The sequence below is a fragment of the Passer domesticus genome, chromosome 10 (assembly GCF_036417665.1).
Source record: "Passer domesticus isolate bPasDom1 chromosome 10, bPasDom1.hap1, whole genome shotgun sequence".
NCBI lineage: Eukaryota > Metazoa > Chordata > Aves > Passeriformes > Passeridae > Passer > Passer domesticus.
The window spans coordinates 13,220,027-13,232,359 of record NC_087483.1 but is presented as its reverse complement, the minus strand read 5'-3'; the positions used below and the strand labels follow the sequence as shown (position 1 = coordinate 13,232,359).

At 45.2% G+C, this 12,333-nt stretch overlaps 1 protein-coding gene across 4 annotated transcripts in view; it reads right to left on the bottom strand.

Moving 5' to 3' along the window:
* GLS (glutaminase) overlaps positions 1-12,333 on the bottom strand; it is a 107,192-nt gene that overhangs the window by 56,328 nt on the left and 38,531 nt on the right. The window contains exon 1 of one of the 4 annotated variants that reach the window (XM_064433871.1): positions 4,663-5,052. The exons of 1 other annotated variant lie outside the window; for it this stretch is intronic. In XM_064433871.1, coding sequence (XP_064289941.1) covers positions 4,663-5,000 — 338 coding nt within the window. In that variant the 5' untranslated portion in view covers positions 5,001-5,052. Of the gene's footprint in view, positions 1-3,193; positions 3,263-4,662; positions 5,053-12,333 lie in introns of those variants that run through there. 2 more of the 4 variants (XM_064433872.1, XM_064433875.1) reach the window with 2 other exon arrangements.

Here is a 12,333-nt window from a genome sequence, read left to right as displayed (position 1 = left end):
ACACCAGTCATAAAAATGAGTTGCAATTACTGTCACAAACAATGGTCCCTCAGGGACCATTTAAGATCTTCATCAATGACACCAACAATGGGATCAAATGAAGCCTCAGCAAGTTTGCCCATGACACCAAGCTGAGTGGTGCAGGTGACAAGCCTGAGGGATGGGCCAAATATCCAGAGGGACCTGGACACACTCAAGAAGCCTGTCCAGGTGTGAACCTCATGAAGCTCAGCAACTAAAGTGCAAAGTTCTACACCTGGGCCTCAGGAACTCCTGGAATCAACACATCCCGGGGGAAGAACTGACCAAGAGCAGCCCTGCCGAGAAGGATTTGTGGCTGCTGGTGGAGGAGCAGCTGGACATGACCCAGGCACGGACACTCAGAGCCAAACCTGTCCTGGGCTGCATCCAGAGCAGCGTGGGCAGCAGGTCAAGGAGGGGATTTTCCCTGTACTGCACCCTGCTGAGACCCCACACAGAGTACTACCTTCAGCTCTGGGGCCCTCGGCACAGGAATGACACCAGCCCATTGGAGCAGGTCCGGAGGAAGCCACCAGGATGGCCAGAGGCATGAGCACCTCCCCTCTAAAGGTAAGGCTCAAGGAACTAGGGTTGTTCAGCCTGGACAAGAGGAGGGTCCTGGGAGACCTCACTGCAGCCTTTCAGTACCTAGAGTGAGACTGTAAGAGAGATGGGGATGGGCTTTTTAGCGGGGTCTGTCGCAACAGGACGAGGCATAATGGTTTTCCATTAAAAGGGGCAGCTTTATATTAGATATAATGAGAAATTTTATGGGGAAGGTGGTGAAATGCTGGAACAGGCTGTCCAGACCTGCAAACACTGAAGGTCAGACTGCATGAGGCTCTCAGCAGCCTGATCTGGTTGAAAATGCCCCTGCTTGTTGCAGAGGGAGTTGGACTAAGTGACCTTTAAATGGTTTCTTCCAATCCAAACTATTCTGGGATTCTAGGAAAGCTGCAAGTCACAGTCAGTAGCCACTCCACCTAAGACAGGCAACTTGAAGAATTTGTCACCATGCTACAAATGCTGTATGTCTTGGTTGTGTCTCCAACACTTGTCAAGTCACTAAGTAACTGCTTTCTGTCCACTCTGTACCACTCCATAGTGAGACACTGCTCCCACAACAGAGGTGGGCAACTATTTACCCAAGAACTACATACTTATAAACTACATATTTATTAAAAAAATAAACCCACCAAACTCTAACTTCAAAGCCTTGGCCTCTACAGAGGTTATGAAAGGTCTAACAAGTGCACTTCTGTTTCTTACATCTCTAAGTATTGTATCCACACTCCATCAGAAGTATCAGCAACATGAAACACTGCCTGGTTACTTGTTATTCCTCTGTTATCTGGTCAGCAAAAGAAAATTTATTTTCAAAAGTATTTCCAGAATTCATCCCTGCCCTTAAAAAAAGAGCACTACCACTCCCTTGTCATTAAAAAAAAAAACCACCAACAAAACACTTCCTTTAACTGTTTGTTGATATTCTATATACTAGCATCTAGCACTACTGCAACTCAGCTAAAAAAACTGAATTTAGCTTTCAAAAGTTAGGGTCGCTCATGTTTTGCTCCTCCCTCTCAACCTTAATCAAGGCCTTTTTAATTTAGAAATAGCTTCTACTAAGATAAACTGGTTCATCCCTTTACTGTTCAGCACAAGATGAACTCTGAAAGTACTGAAAGTAAAAGCAAGCAAGGAACAGTTACAAGGAAAACAGGAGCAAGGGGTATTTAACATTATACACATCTACAACTGAGGAGTGTCTTAGGCTACTGTGTTTTAATAACTCAGGCATGAGCATAGATACTATTGTGTTTTAATCCACAACTCCTATTAATTAAATTTACCAGTCTGTGACCACTCTCAGCTCAAGCTCAATTATTTTTCCTGTCCAAAATACATTTAAGTTTCAGTCGGATACATAGTGTGAAGGCTGGATAGCAGGGATAAGGAGGTGGTGGAAGATGTTATGGAAAAAATGCACCAGGGGATCTGGTTATGCAATGGGATACTAGTTATTTCATCAGCCACAGACCTCATAATTTATTCTCACTACGAGGAATTGAACTGTTCTAAATTTCTGTGTAGTCTTCGCACAGAATATTTTAGGCTTTTACTAGCAACTCCTACTCTGTACACAAGGAGTGTTAGGAAAGCAAATAAACAGGAAAACCTTACTGCTGTCTTTTGACATGATGGGTTATTTCAGTATCCCAGAACCATGACCTTATAATCAAACAGAAAAAAATAGGCCCCCAACACTAACTAAAAAAGAAAAAGGCTATTGCCAGTTGAGTCCACAAAGCATTTGTCAAACATGACTCAAATGCTGAGACACTACGGATGGCGAAGTGCTGGAATCAGCAGAACTCAGCCTGCACTGGCTTAGCCCAGTTGTCAGTGCAGTTCAGACACCTGTCTTTTGAAGAACCTCGCTCTTCTTCTCAAGCCTGTACTCTGTCTTAATATAGCAATACATTCCACATGGAATGTACCATTTACAAATGCCTGAAGGAAGATTTTCACAGTTCTGCCTCAAGAAAAGTAAGAATGAAAGTATCCAGCAGCCTGACTAATGTGCCACCAAATGTGCACAATCTGAAATGAAAGTTTCTAGCTTTTTCTGTGTTTGTAAGTACATGCTAGATGTTTTATAGAATTTCTCCCCGTTCATTTTGCAGTAAGATTTAAAGAACAAATATCTGACTTTCAAATACATCCTTTTGTCAAAAGGACAAAAATTATTACAAGTGTTTAACTGGTTTGTGATTACATAGCTTTGCCACACGTCAGAAATTAAAGAATTTCCCTAACTGATGCTAGCTGTAGGAAGCTAACAACAGCTCAGTTTAAGAAAATGTTACCTCTTCAATAAATCACCTTTGCAATATCCTCAAAAACCCATCACAGTTGGCATGCTGTTTTTTTCCAAAGTTTTTAATGTCTGTATTTCTGCTTGAAAGCAGACATGCAGTCTTTATAAACCACACCTATTCAACTACAGAAGGATATTTTTTTTGTTCCAAAGCATTATAGAGAGCTAATTCAAAGAGGAGACTTCATATTTGTTGAACCACAGGAAAAATTAAAAAATAATACTAGTTATGATTGTGTATTGTATTGCCTACAGTTACATAACCTGATGGGCATGCATTTTTTAAGGCACCTGACAGCAGAAGTAACTGGTGATGCCTTTACAGCAGGCTGTACCCCACTGAACCAGGCTGAGTAGCTGACATATCTGGGGGGAAAAAACAGAGAAGAACAAGGTCACAGCCTCACTCCCCACCTGCCATACTGAAGTTCATGGTAAAAAAAAAAAAACAACCACAAACCCACAACTGAAAAGCAGAACTATTAACAAGCTAAGGGCTGAAGCCTTCCTGACTGGCTTTGTGGAATCTTCCCCAGACTTCCTCTTAGCATTAGACTAACAGAGACTTTACTCAGTGTCAAAACAAGGTACTCCTTTCTCGGCCCTGTTTCTTCTGTCGTTTGCTCTTTTCATACAGGTAATAAGCATAGCAAAGACTGGGAAAGCAGCTTGGGTTTAATTTTAGTTATGCCACCCCATCAGCAGGGCACAGGGTGCCTACGGGAATGCCATGGGGTACATTTCAAACACATACAAAGGAGAAGTCTTCACTGGCCTTGCAGTTAAGCTGTCAAATTTCTTGTAAAAGGTTATCTGAGATTCTAAATGCACCCAGGTTCAAACAGCCAGTGTACAGACTGTCAAGATGGGGTGGTAGGGAATGAATACTCAAGACTTGCATAATGCCGAAGACTAAGAGAGAAGAACAGTCTGTCCATCAACCTCATCATTATACTCAGGTATCCACTACCAGGTACAAAAACTGGAACTGATACACCTGTCTCCAATGGTTTTGGATTGCTTTTTTTATTAAGGAGTATTTTAGTTTCTGAGTGAAGGAATATTAATTTTATAGAAATATACAGCCTTATCATTCTACTGCGTGCATACACCTTTGTCACTAAGGGACAAGTAAGGACCTCAGCACAGGCACCTATAAACATCTGTACTCACCACGTACAGAAGGCAGTATCTGTCCCTGGCTGCACTAGATTACAGAATTGTTAAGGCTGGAAGGGACCTCGGGAGATCACCCAGTCCCCGGTGCCCCCGCCAGGGCTGGGTCAGCCTAGGGCAGGTTACACGGGGACGCACCCGCGGAGCACACAGCGCTGCGAAACTTCCGAGGCAGCGCTACGCACCACGCACACCGCCTTTAATAATTAATGCGAGATGACACAGCTTTCGCTTCCCTTGAAGAATATTTTTAGCCAAGTGGAAGCGCTACCAAAGCCACCCTGCCACCTGCGCCGGGCCCCGCACGGGCGGCAGGGACCCCGGGGCGCTGCCTGGGCCGCGGAGCCCCGAGCGCCGCGCACGCCCCGGCCACGCGTGTGCGCCTCCGGCCCGCTGCGAGCCGCCGCCAGCCGGGCAGCGGCCGCCATGGAGCCCGGCAGCCCCGGGCTCCCCGCACCTGCCGGGGAAGCGCCCGCCCGGCCCGGCCCGGCCCCTTCCGCAGGCACCACGCGTGCGAGGGGGAGGCGGCGCTCACATGGCGCCTCCGCATCATCCCCCGCGCCCGCCGCCCCCTCCACACTCACTTCTCCCCGCCGCCGCCTACGGCCACCTCCTTGCTGCCGCCGCCGTGGTTATTGTTGTGGCCGCTGTCGGCGGGGGGCTCGCCGGGAGTCGGCGACGGCGCCTGCGCCCCCTTCCCCGGCTCCTCCAAGGCTCCCTCCGAGCGGGTGCACAGACCCCGCGCTGCCGGCAGCGCCGCCGGGCCGCGGCGGGCGGCGGGCGGGCTAGCGCCGAGAGCGGCGAGCGGCGGCTGGAGGCGCCTGGTGCCGGCGGCGGGGGCCGGGGCCCCGCCGCCGGCCGCCCCCGGCGGGCCGAGCAGCAGCAGCTCCCGCAGCAGCGCCGAGCGCCACAGCCGCATCATCCTGCGCCACCGCGCCGACTGCCCGCCGCGCCGCCCGGCCGCGCCTCTCGCACCGCGCCGCGCCCGCCCCCCGCTGCACGCCATTGGCCGAGCCCGCTTAACTGTCAGGCGTGCGGCGCGCCTATTGGCCGAACGGGATGTCACTCAGGGCCGCTGCCACGCCCCCGGCGCGGGCCGAGTCTCCCCGCGGGGCCGCTGTGTCGCGCGCGGCCGGCGGGGCGGGAGCAGCAGCGCCCCCAGCGGGCGGAGCCGGAGCGCTGAGGGGAGCCCGGGGCGCCGCCTCCCTCCCTCGCTCCTTCGCTCCCTCCTTCCTTTCCTCCCTTCCTCCTTCCCTCCCTCGCCCTGCGACGTGTAAAGGCGTTGGGAGCGGGCTGGGCTGCGGCGGTGTCGGGTTCAGGTTGCCATGGATATGGCCATTTTTTAAAACTGTGTGTTTTTGATTACGAGCGCACCGCCTCTGCCGTGCCGGCAGGATCGCAGAATGTGCCGAGCTGGAAGGGACCCACAAGGATCCGCGAATCCAGCGCTGCGCAGGACACCCCAAGAACCTCGCCCCGTGCCCGAGAGCCTTGTCCGAACCCTTCCTGAGCCCTTGTCCGGCTGGTGCTGTGACCACTTCCCTGGGTTCTACTGCCCGACCATCCTCTGGCTGAAACACATCCTCCCAATATCCAACCTAAACCTCTGCCGACACAACCGCAGTGCTCACCACAGGGCAGGGGAGGATGCACAGGGCCTGCGCCCATCACCCACCAGGGACCCCAGGAAAGGGCTCAGGGAACGGGAGCCTCTTGGAAATGCCCTCAGAAGGAATGGTTGTTCCCACATTTTTTGGGTCAAACACTTCTGGTGAGGAGCAGAGCTCCTAAGAGGTTTCCACGTACTTTCAATTAAAGGGTAACTTCATAGCTCCTTGCCAAAATTTACAGTGGAGGCTGTAAGTCTTGGTCAAATGTCTGAAGTTCTTGGGTTTTGAGAAAAATAAATAAACCAAACACAAACCCACAAAAATCAACCACCTGGCTGCCCAGGTGAACTGGGTGCGGCCATTCTTCATGTTCACATCATCAAACATTTAATCAGAGTGTGGAAATTTTGCTGCTCCCTTACAGGTCCCAGTTTGGGAGCCACTGACCCATGATTGTGAAGCCCTAAAAGCAAAAGTGTAGCAGAAAATAACTGCAGGGCTTCAGCATAAGGTGTAAATGTCACTCTTTATATACACTTAAGCTTCTGTCACAGCTGTCAGGATATAGCATTTTGGAAGTCACAGATTTTGCAGTTACTTGGTGAAACTTTGCTCACATCACCAACTGCTAAATTTGTCCTAGATGAGTACAAATCTATATTAGCAAATTTTATCCATTATGGGTAACAGAAGAAGACGAGATTTCCTGTCATCCTACTGCCTCAGTAATGCCAACGTGCAAACCAGTTTTTTAATTGTCCCAAGTCTTCTCAGTTTAGGAATCTTAATTTTCGGAGCAAAAATGTAAATACATGTGGGGCTGGGAGTTTATTACTGCTAAATTTCCTTGTGAACAATTTCCCCATGCATTGACGTTTATTTCATCTGGTATGTTTATTATGTTTGGCAGAGGTGGGGGCGGAAAAGCTGCAATTCTGAGTTAAAATGATCTTGCTGCACACTTTAGTTGAAACGTTTTACTCTGAAGATACTGATATTTTGTTTTCCACCACCCCCCAGATTAAAAGTTTCAGCTGTCTAGGCATGGTAACTTCCTCTTAAAGACCCCCATAAAACAGAGAAGGCTCTGTTACCCATTTTTCATGCACTCTGAGATAACTACAAGTAGACATGGAGAATAGTCTTGCCTTGTGCTTCTACTTACCCGGCAGCACAAATACCCACAGGAGTTCCCTATGCTAATAAATTGTCACAAGTGCCATGAGGGTTTTTGGAGGAAGATATAAAGATAGCTGATAATCTATGCCTATAAAATGAGCCTCCACACACCAGTGGTTTTGCTTCCCACTGATCAAGGAAACTTGAAATACCAGTGTGGGATGTGTAATCCTGTGCTGCAGTAACTTCACATACAAAAATGCAAAGTACCTGCATTTCTCACGTACTTATTACGTTACCTATTATATTTCCTGGAACTAATTTTGGATTTCCATTTGCTAAGTCCTTTTTGGCTAGCCAATACTGCCTCTTTTATCCTGCTGCCCAATAATAACATTTCTCATTTTTTAAAATTATGTTATGTAAAGTAAAGATAGAAGTCTCTCAAGCAGCTTTTCCATTTTTTCTACAGAGTCTGCTGTTCTAAGAGCAGTGAGTGCTGTCTCTTCCAGACTCTGCATTTGGTCACTAATTGGACACACAGTTCTGCAGACACTACAAGATTCAGAATTTTAGTGCCAAGGTGGTTTGCTGGTGTGACAGCTGCACTCTTTTCTAAGCCAGCTGTTCAGCCACAACCTGGTGCAATAACATGTCTAATTCATCTCTTACGCTGTAGGGGCAGAAGAAGTGGAAGAATGAAAAATGTAATGATCTGGATCTTTCCTTTCAGTGCTCTGGTTTCTGTTCAGAACATTTCAGATAAGGTGGTGGGAAGGGAAAGAAAAGGCTACTACATTCACAAAAATACTTGCCTCTCAAAACAGTACCCCATGATACCTGACCCTACAGGAACTCTTTAATTTTACTCACTTCCTTTTTTTTTTTAATTTTTATTTTGTACACTATTGCCTTATTCCTGTATTTAACCTTTAGTATTGCCTTCACATTACTGTATTAGTCATCTCCCACTGCAAGTACTCTTCATTAAAGCTTTTCTTAAAACTCACTTAAAAAATTGATCCTCGACTTCTCTCCCTGGAAATTCCCCTGTGTTTTTAGCTGGTGAGGGCAGAAAATGCAAGTTGCTCTGTGTGTGGGACTACAGATACACAGCTTGGGAACAATGCAAAATGATAAATATAGTTTCAGATCCAGAAAGTTCAAGGGCAATAGTGACTCATTCACTATTCTGAGAACTTTTGCTGCATAATTCAGGCCATCACTCCTTGCTCCTACTATGACTAAGCCTGAGACGTTTCACCCACTGATTCTCTCCCCTCCTCCTACTGGCACAGGTATACCAGAGACTTAATCTAAAGACAGATGATTCATTTTTTTATTTAAAATAAACCATAAAAAATGTAGTAAAAACAGCATCAAAACCACGACCATTTGCTTGGGAAAAGCTTTATACACTGAACCTGTTAAACTGACACTGATTTTTGTATTGATCCAGATGTTAGACTGGGCTTTCCCATATCCCAGCAAAACCCCCTTTAGACTTCTTTGAACACAGTAATGTTACTTGTCTCTTTGGAAAGAGAAGACACGCCATCTGCTCTGCCATTCTGTGTTTCACACAGTATCCCAAGAGAAACAGAAAATTACAAAATGGTTTCCACACAGAGCAAAGAAATTTGAAATTAAAATTCCCCATAGCTTTTATTTTGAGTTGGTTACACAACCAGCAGTAACCATAAGCCAATTATTCCCTTTTAATTTCCACAACTATACATGTTCTTTTGAAAGACAAAAATTATTTGAATTTAAGACAACAAGGTTCTTAGGAAAGAAAAAAAGAGGATCTTTTAAATAGACATTATTTTTGAAGTATTTCCCTTAAGCTGTATTGTAGCAAAATATTCCTAGTATAGCTATCTAAAAATAATCCATATTTCAGGGGTTTTCCTTTCTAAAAGGGGCATAGCAGCATTAATCTCCTAGGAGAAAGGGCTCTGAAAAGCAGGTGCAAAGAGGTCTTCCCAGTTCAAGCACATACACTGATAACAGCTTTCAGGAAGGTTAAATCCTCCCATCAGATCAGCAGGGCAGATCTCAGATAAGCAGCAGAAATTAAGGATTATCTTGACTACGACATGAACTGTTTACTTTACTATTTTAGATGGTTATGTTGGCTCCATTTCATTTGTTGCAGGATAATGCTTTTCAAAAGAGAACTGAGGACCAGAGACAACTACTATCTATTCAAGTATTTCTACCCATTCTAGCAGCAGTTCCTAAGAACAGTATTTTCTTTTGTGAGGTTAACTTGCTGCACCTTTGAGTAACATTTTTATATTGATTCAAGGGAAAGGTGCTCAGTCACAAGAAACATTCCCCGTTGGATTGTACAGAGGATACAGAACAGCTCCCTCTGAGCACAGAAGCATAAGCAGTAAATAGTTACTATTTAATCTAAGAAAATCAATGTTCAAATGTTTGGGCATCATAGTTCAGAAACCCAACAAGGAGGAAAACATTCAGAGGATTTATTTAACTGGAAAGTAATGATTGAGGGAGTGACCTCAAGTGACAAGAAATAAAAATAAAACCAAAAATGCCCTCCCTGCATAGCGCATCGATGAGTCAATAGCTCAGTTCATATCACTCACATTCCAGGCAAACAGAGGCAGTGAGGAATTTATTCAAAGGGAAGAATATTTGGAGGATTTTCTGAGACTGACATGAAAAAGACTACAAGGGCCTAGGACATTCCTAGCATGGCTAGCAGACAGCATATGATGTGTTCTAGCATACATAACAAGAGCAAGCAAATCACAGAAGCAGAGTTATTGGGGATGACCTGCGAAGACTGGCACAATTTTTTCCCATTACTCTATTGGTTAACCTGCTTCCTTTCATCTTGGTTGGTGAGACAGCACCATTGTTCCTCATTCTCATTATCAGTCATAGCGTTTTTCAGATGTGAAATTCTTCACACAGTCAGAACATCCACCTCAGCAGCTAACAGAAAAGCATTCCTTGCTGCATCCAGCACACTGCATGTTATTTGCACTACAATATACCTAAATCATAGTGTTCCATACCCCATGCAATCCACTCACAGTCACATTTAATGCTTAATTCTGATGACATCTCAAACTTGATATTAACAGAGGGCAGGGAGCAGCAGCAAATTTGGATCTTCTGTTTGTATTCCCAGTCCTCAAATGTCAGCCTAGGTGATCTTGAGCAAGCAAAAAGAAACAAGTGACAACATCATCCAACTGCACCATCATATGCCTGAGATGAGCATGCATGAGGGAGCTCAGGGCAGCCCATGGGCTCATGACTTGCTGCTCTTGAGAACAGACATGGAAAATTGGTGCTGGCATTTGGCAGTTTGGAGGTCAGAGCACTTGGGTTGGCCACCAGCTGGCTTGTCATGTACAAAGCTCCACAGCACTGGGCAGTCACTGACATTTACACCTTAGTTATTAGGCCCCTAAAGGGCATTAAGAAAAGATGAGGTGGGACTTTGACAAGGGAATGCAGTGCCAGGACAAGGGGAATGGCTTCAAACTGACAGAGAGCAGGTTTAGATTAAATATTAGGAAGAAATTCTTAATTTGTGAGGGTGGAGAGACTTCCCTGGCACAGGTTGCCCAGAGAAGCTGTGGCTACTGCATCCCTGAAAGTGTTCAAGACTAGGTTGCATGGGGCTTGGAGCAACCTTGTCTAGTGAAAGATGGCCCTCTCCATAGAAGGGGCTTGGAATGAGATGATCTCTAAGGTCCCTTCCAACCCAAACCCATTCCATGATCTGCATGTGCCACCTCAGCTCTGAAGTGATGGAGAAGCCAGTGTGTGCTGCATCTTCCCCTTGTCCTAAACTGGTTGCTTTCAGATCTGAATTTCAGCACATTAAAAAGACCCTTGGTCTTTTCAATGAGATGCAAGCTTTCAGGCTGAAGCATAAAAGTGCATCCTATTAAATTATGCCATGAAGGAAAAGCCCTGGTTTTACTCTTTCACAAATACCTGTGGCCATGTAGAAGCTTAAGCTTGACAAAACATCCAGTCTTAAGCAGAGAAACAAAACAAGCTAAAATGAAGCAAGCAAAACAAGCAGTCAGGCTGTAATGGAAATTTTCTCATCATAAGTGGTAGTCAAAACAGTTTAAAAGTCTTCCACTTCCAGAAGGCTCCTCTGGAGTACATAGAAACCACTCTGATTGGGTACAAGGTATAATGCCAGCATCAACAAAATCCCACTACCTCTGAAATGGCAAATTAATCAGCAAAATCACATGATTTTTTCTGCCTGATATTTCTGGCACCCTCTCATTTCTGTTGCTGCACTGAGGGAAGAGGAATATACACTTCAGGTGATGGAGTCCTCAGCCTTCCTTTGCAACTGCTGTGAGGTGCCAGTCTCCTTCCAAGCTACAAGAGTGTTTAAGTCTCCTGTTTACTTAAAAACAAAAGGCCTCATAAAGACTAATGAGAAAACAGACAAGTTTTTTCGCTCTTGAAGGATGTAACCTTGAAAGATTTCTCTCCTTCCCCCACATCTAATTCTCTCTTTATAAACATGTAACTTTTGAGGTGAAAGGAAGACCAACAGCACTCCAGTAGTACATGGTGTGCCCTCCTACTCCAAGGGTATTTAATGTTTATCCAAGGACTTTTGAACAGTTCCACAACAGTAGGCCAGGGAACTGAAGATCTGCAAAACTGAATCCCAAGATTTAAAAAGTAGAGCGATGAAGGTTTTAAAATAGCCTGGATTAAGTACATTATTTTGCTAATAACTAGTCTACCGCTTAAACACATGTATGTTCATCCTAAATTCCAAGAAGAAAAACATTCAAAAATTTTGTATGGTATTTTTGGTGCACTTGAAACACTTGTGGAAGCCAAAGATTTGTGCTTCAGTAACATTAACTGCTGTCACAGAACTTCTTCACATCATCTTTAACTGCTCCATAATACTCCATCAAGACAGGGCTTGAAACAACTCTCACAGAAGTCAGGAGCTGATGGGAAAACACACAAGACAGGAAACTCTACCTTTTAAATAGTATTTTTAGCCCTTAGCATACCTTTCATAGCAGTATTAGACCAAATTATTTGGGCTTTTACCTCAACTGAACGGGCTGTGATGAGGAAATTGGTGTGTTTCTAAAATGACATGAACTCTGGTGGCAACATCACTCATTCCCACGCACGTGCCATGGCTTGTCACTCCCCCACAGTTGTCCTGAGACAGCTATTGAACTACAAAACAGAAGTGAAACAAGCTGGCTTACAAACTGACAGGTCACCATTCTCTGCTTTGAGAAAGAGGAGTTTCACATGATAAGGCTGTGAAACACTACTTGAGGTGTTTTGAATCAACATGCTTTAGAAGGGCTCAAAAGAAGAGCAGTAGCCAAGAAATGCTGATAATTTTGATTCTCTCTGTACACTTGGCCTTGTACTACAGGAAAGGGATGTTGTCAGATAACAGAATTCACAGCCTTCCTGTCACAGGCAGTTTTTAAACTATGACCACGTGGCTTGGATATTTGGGATATTTAG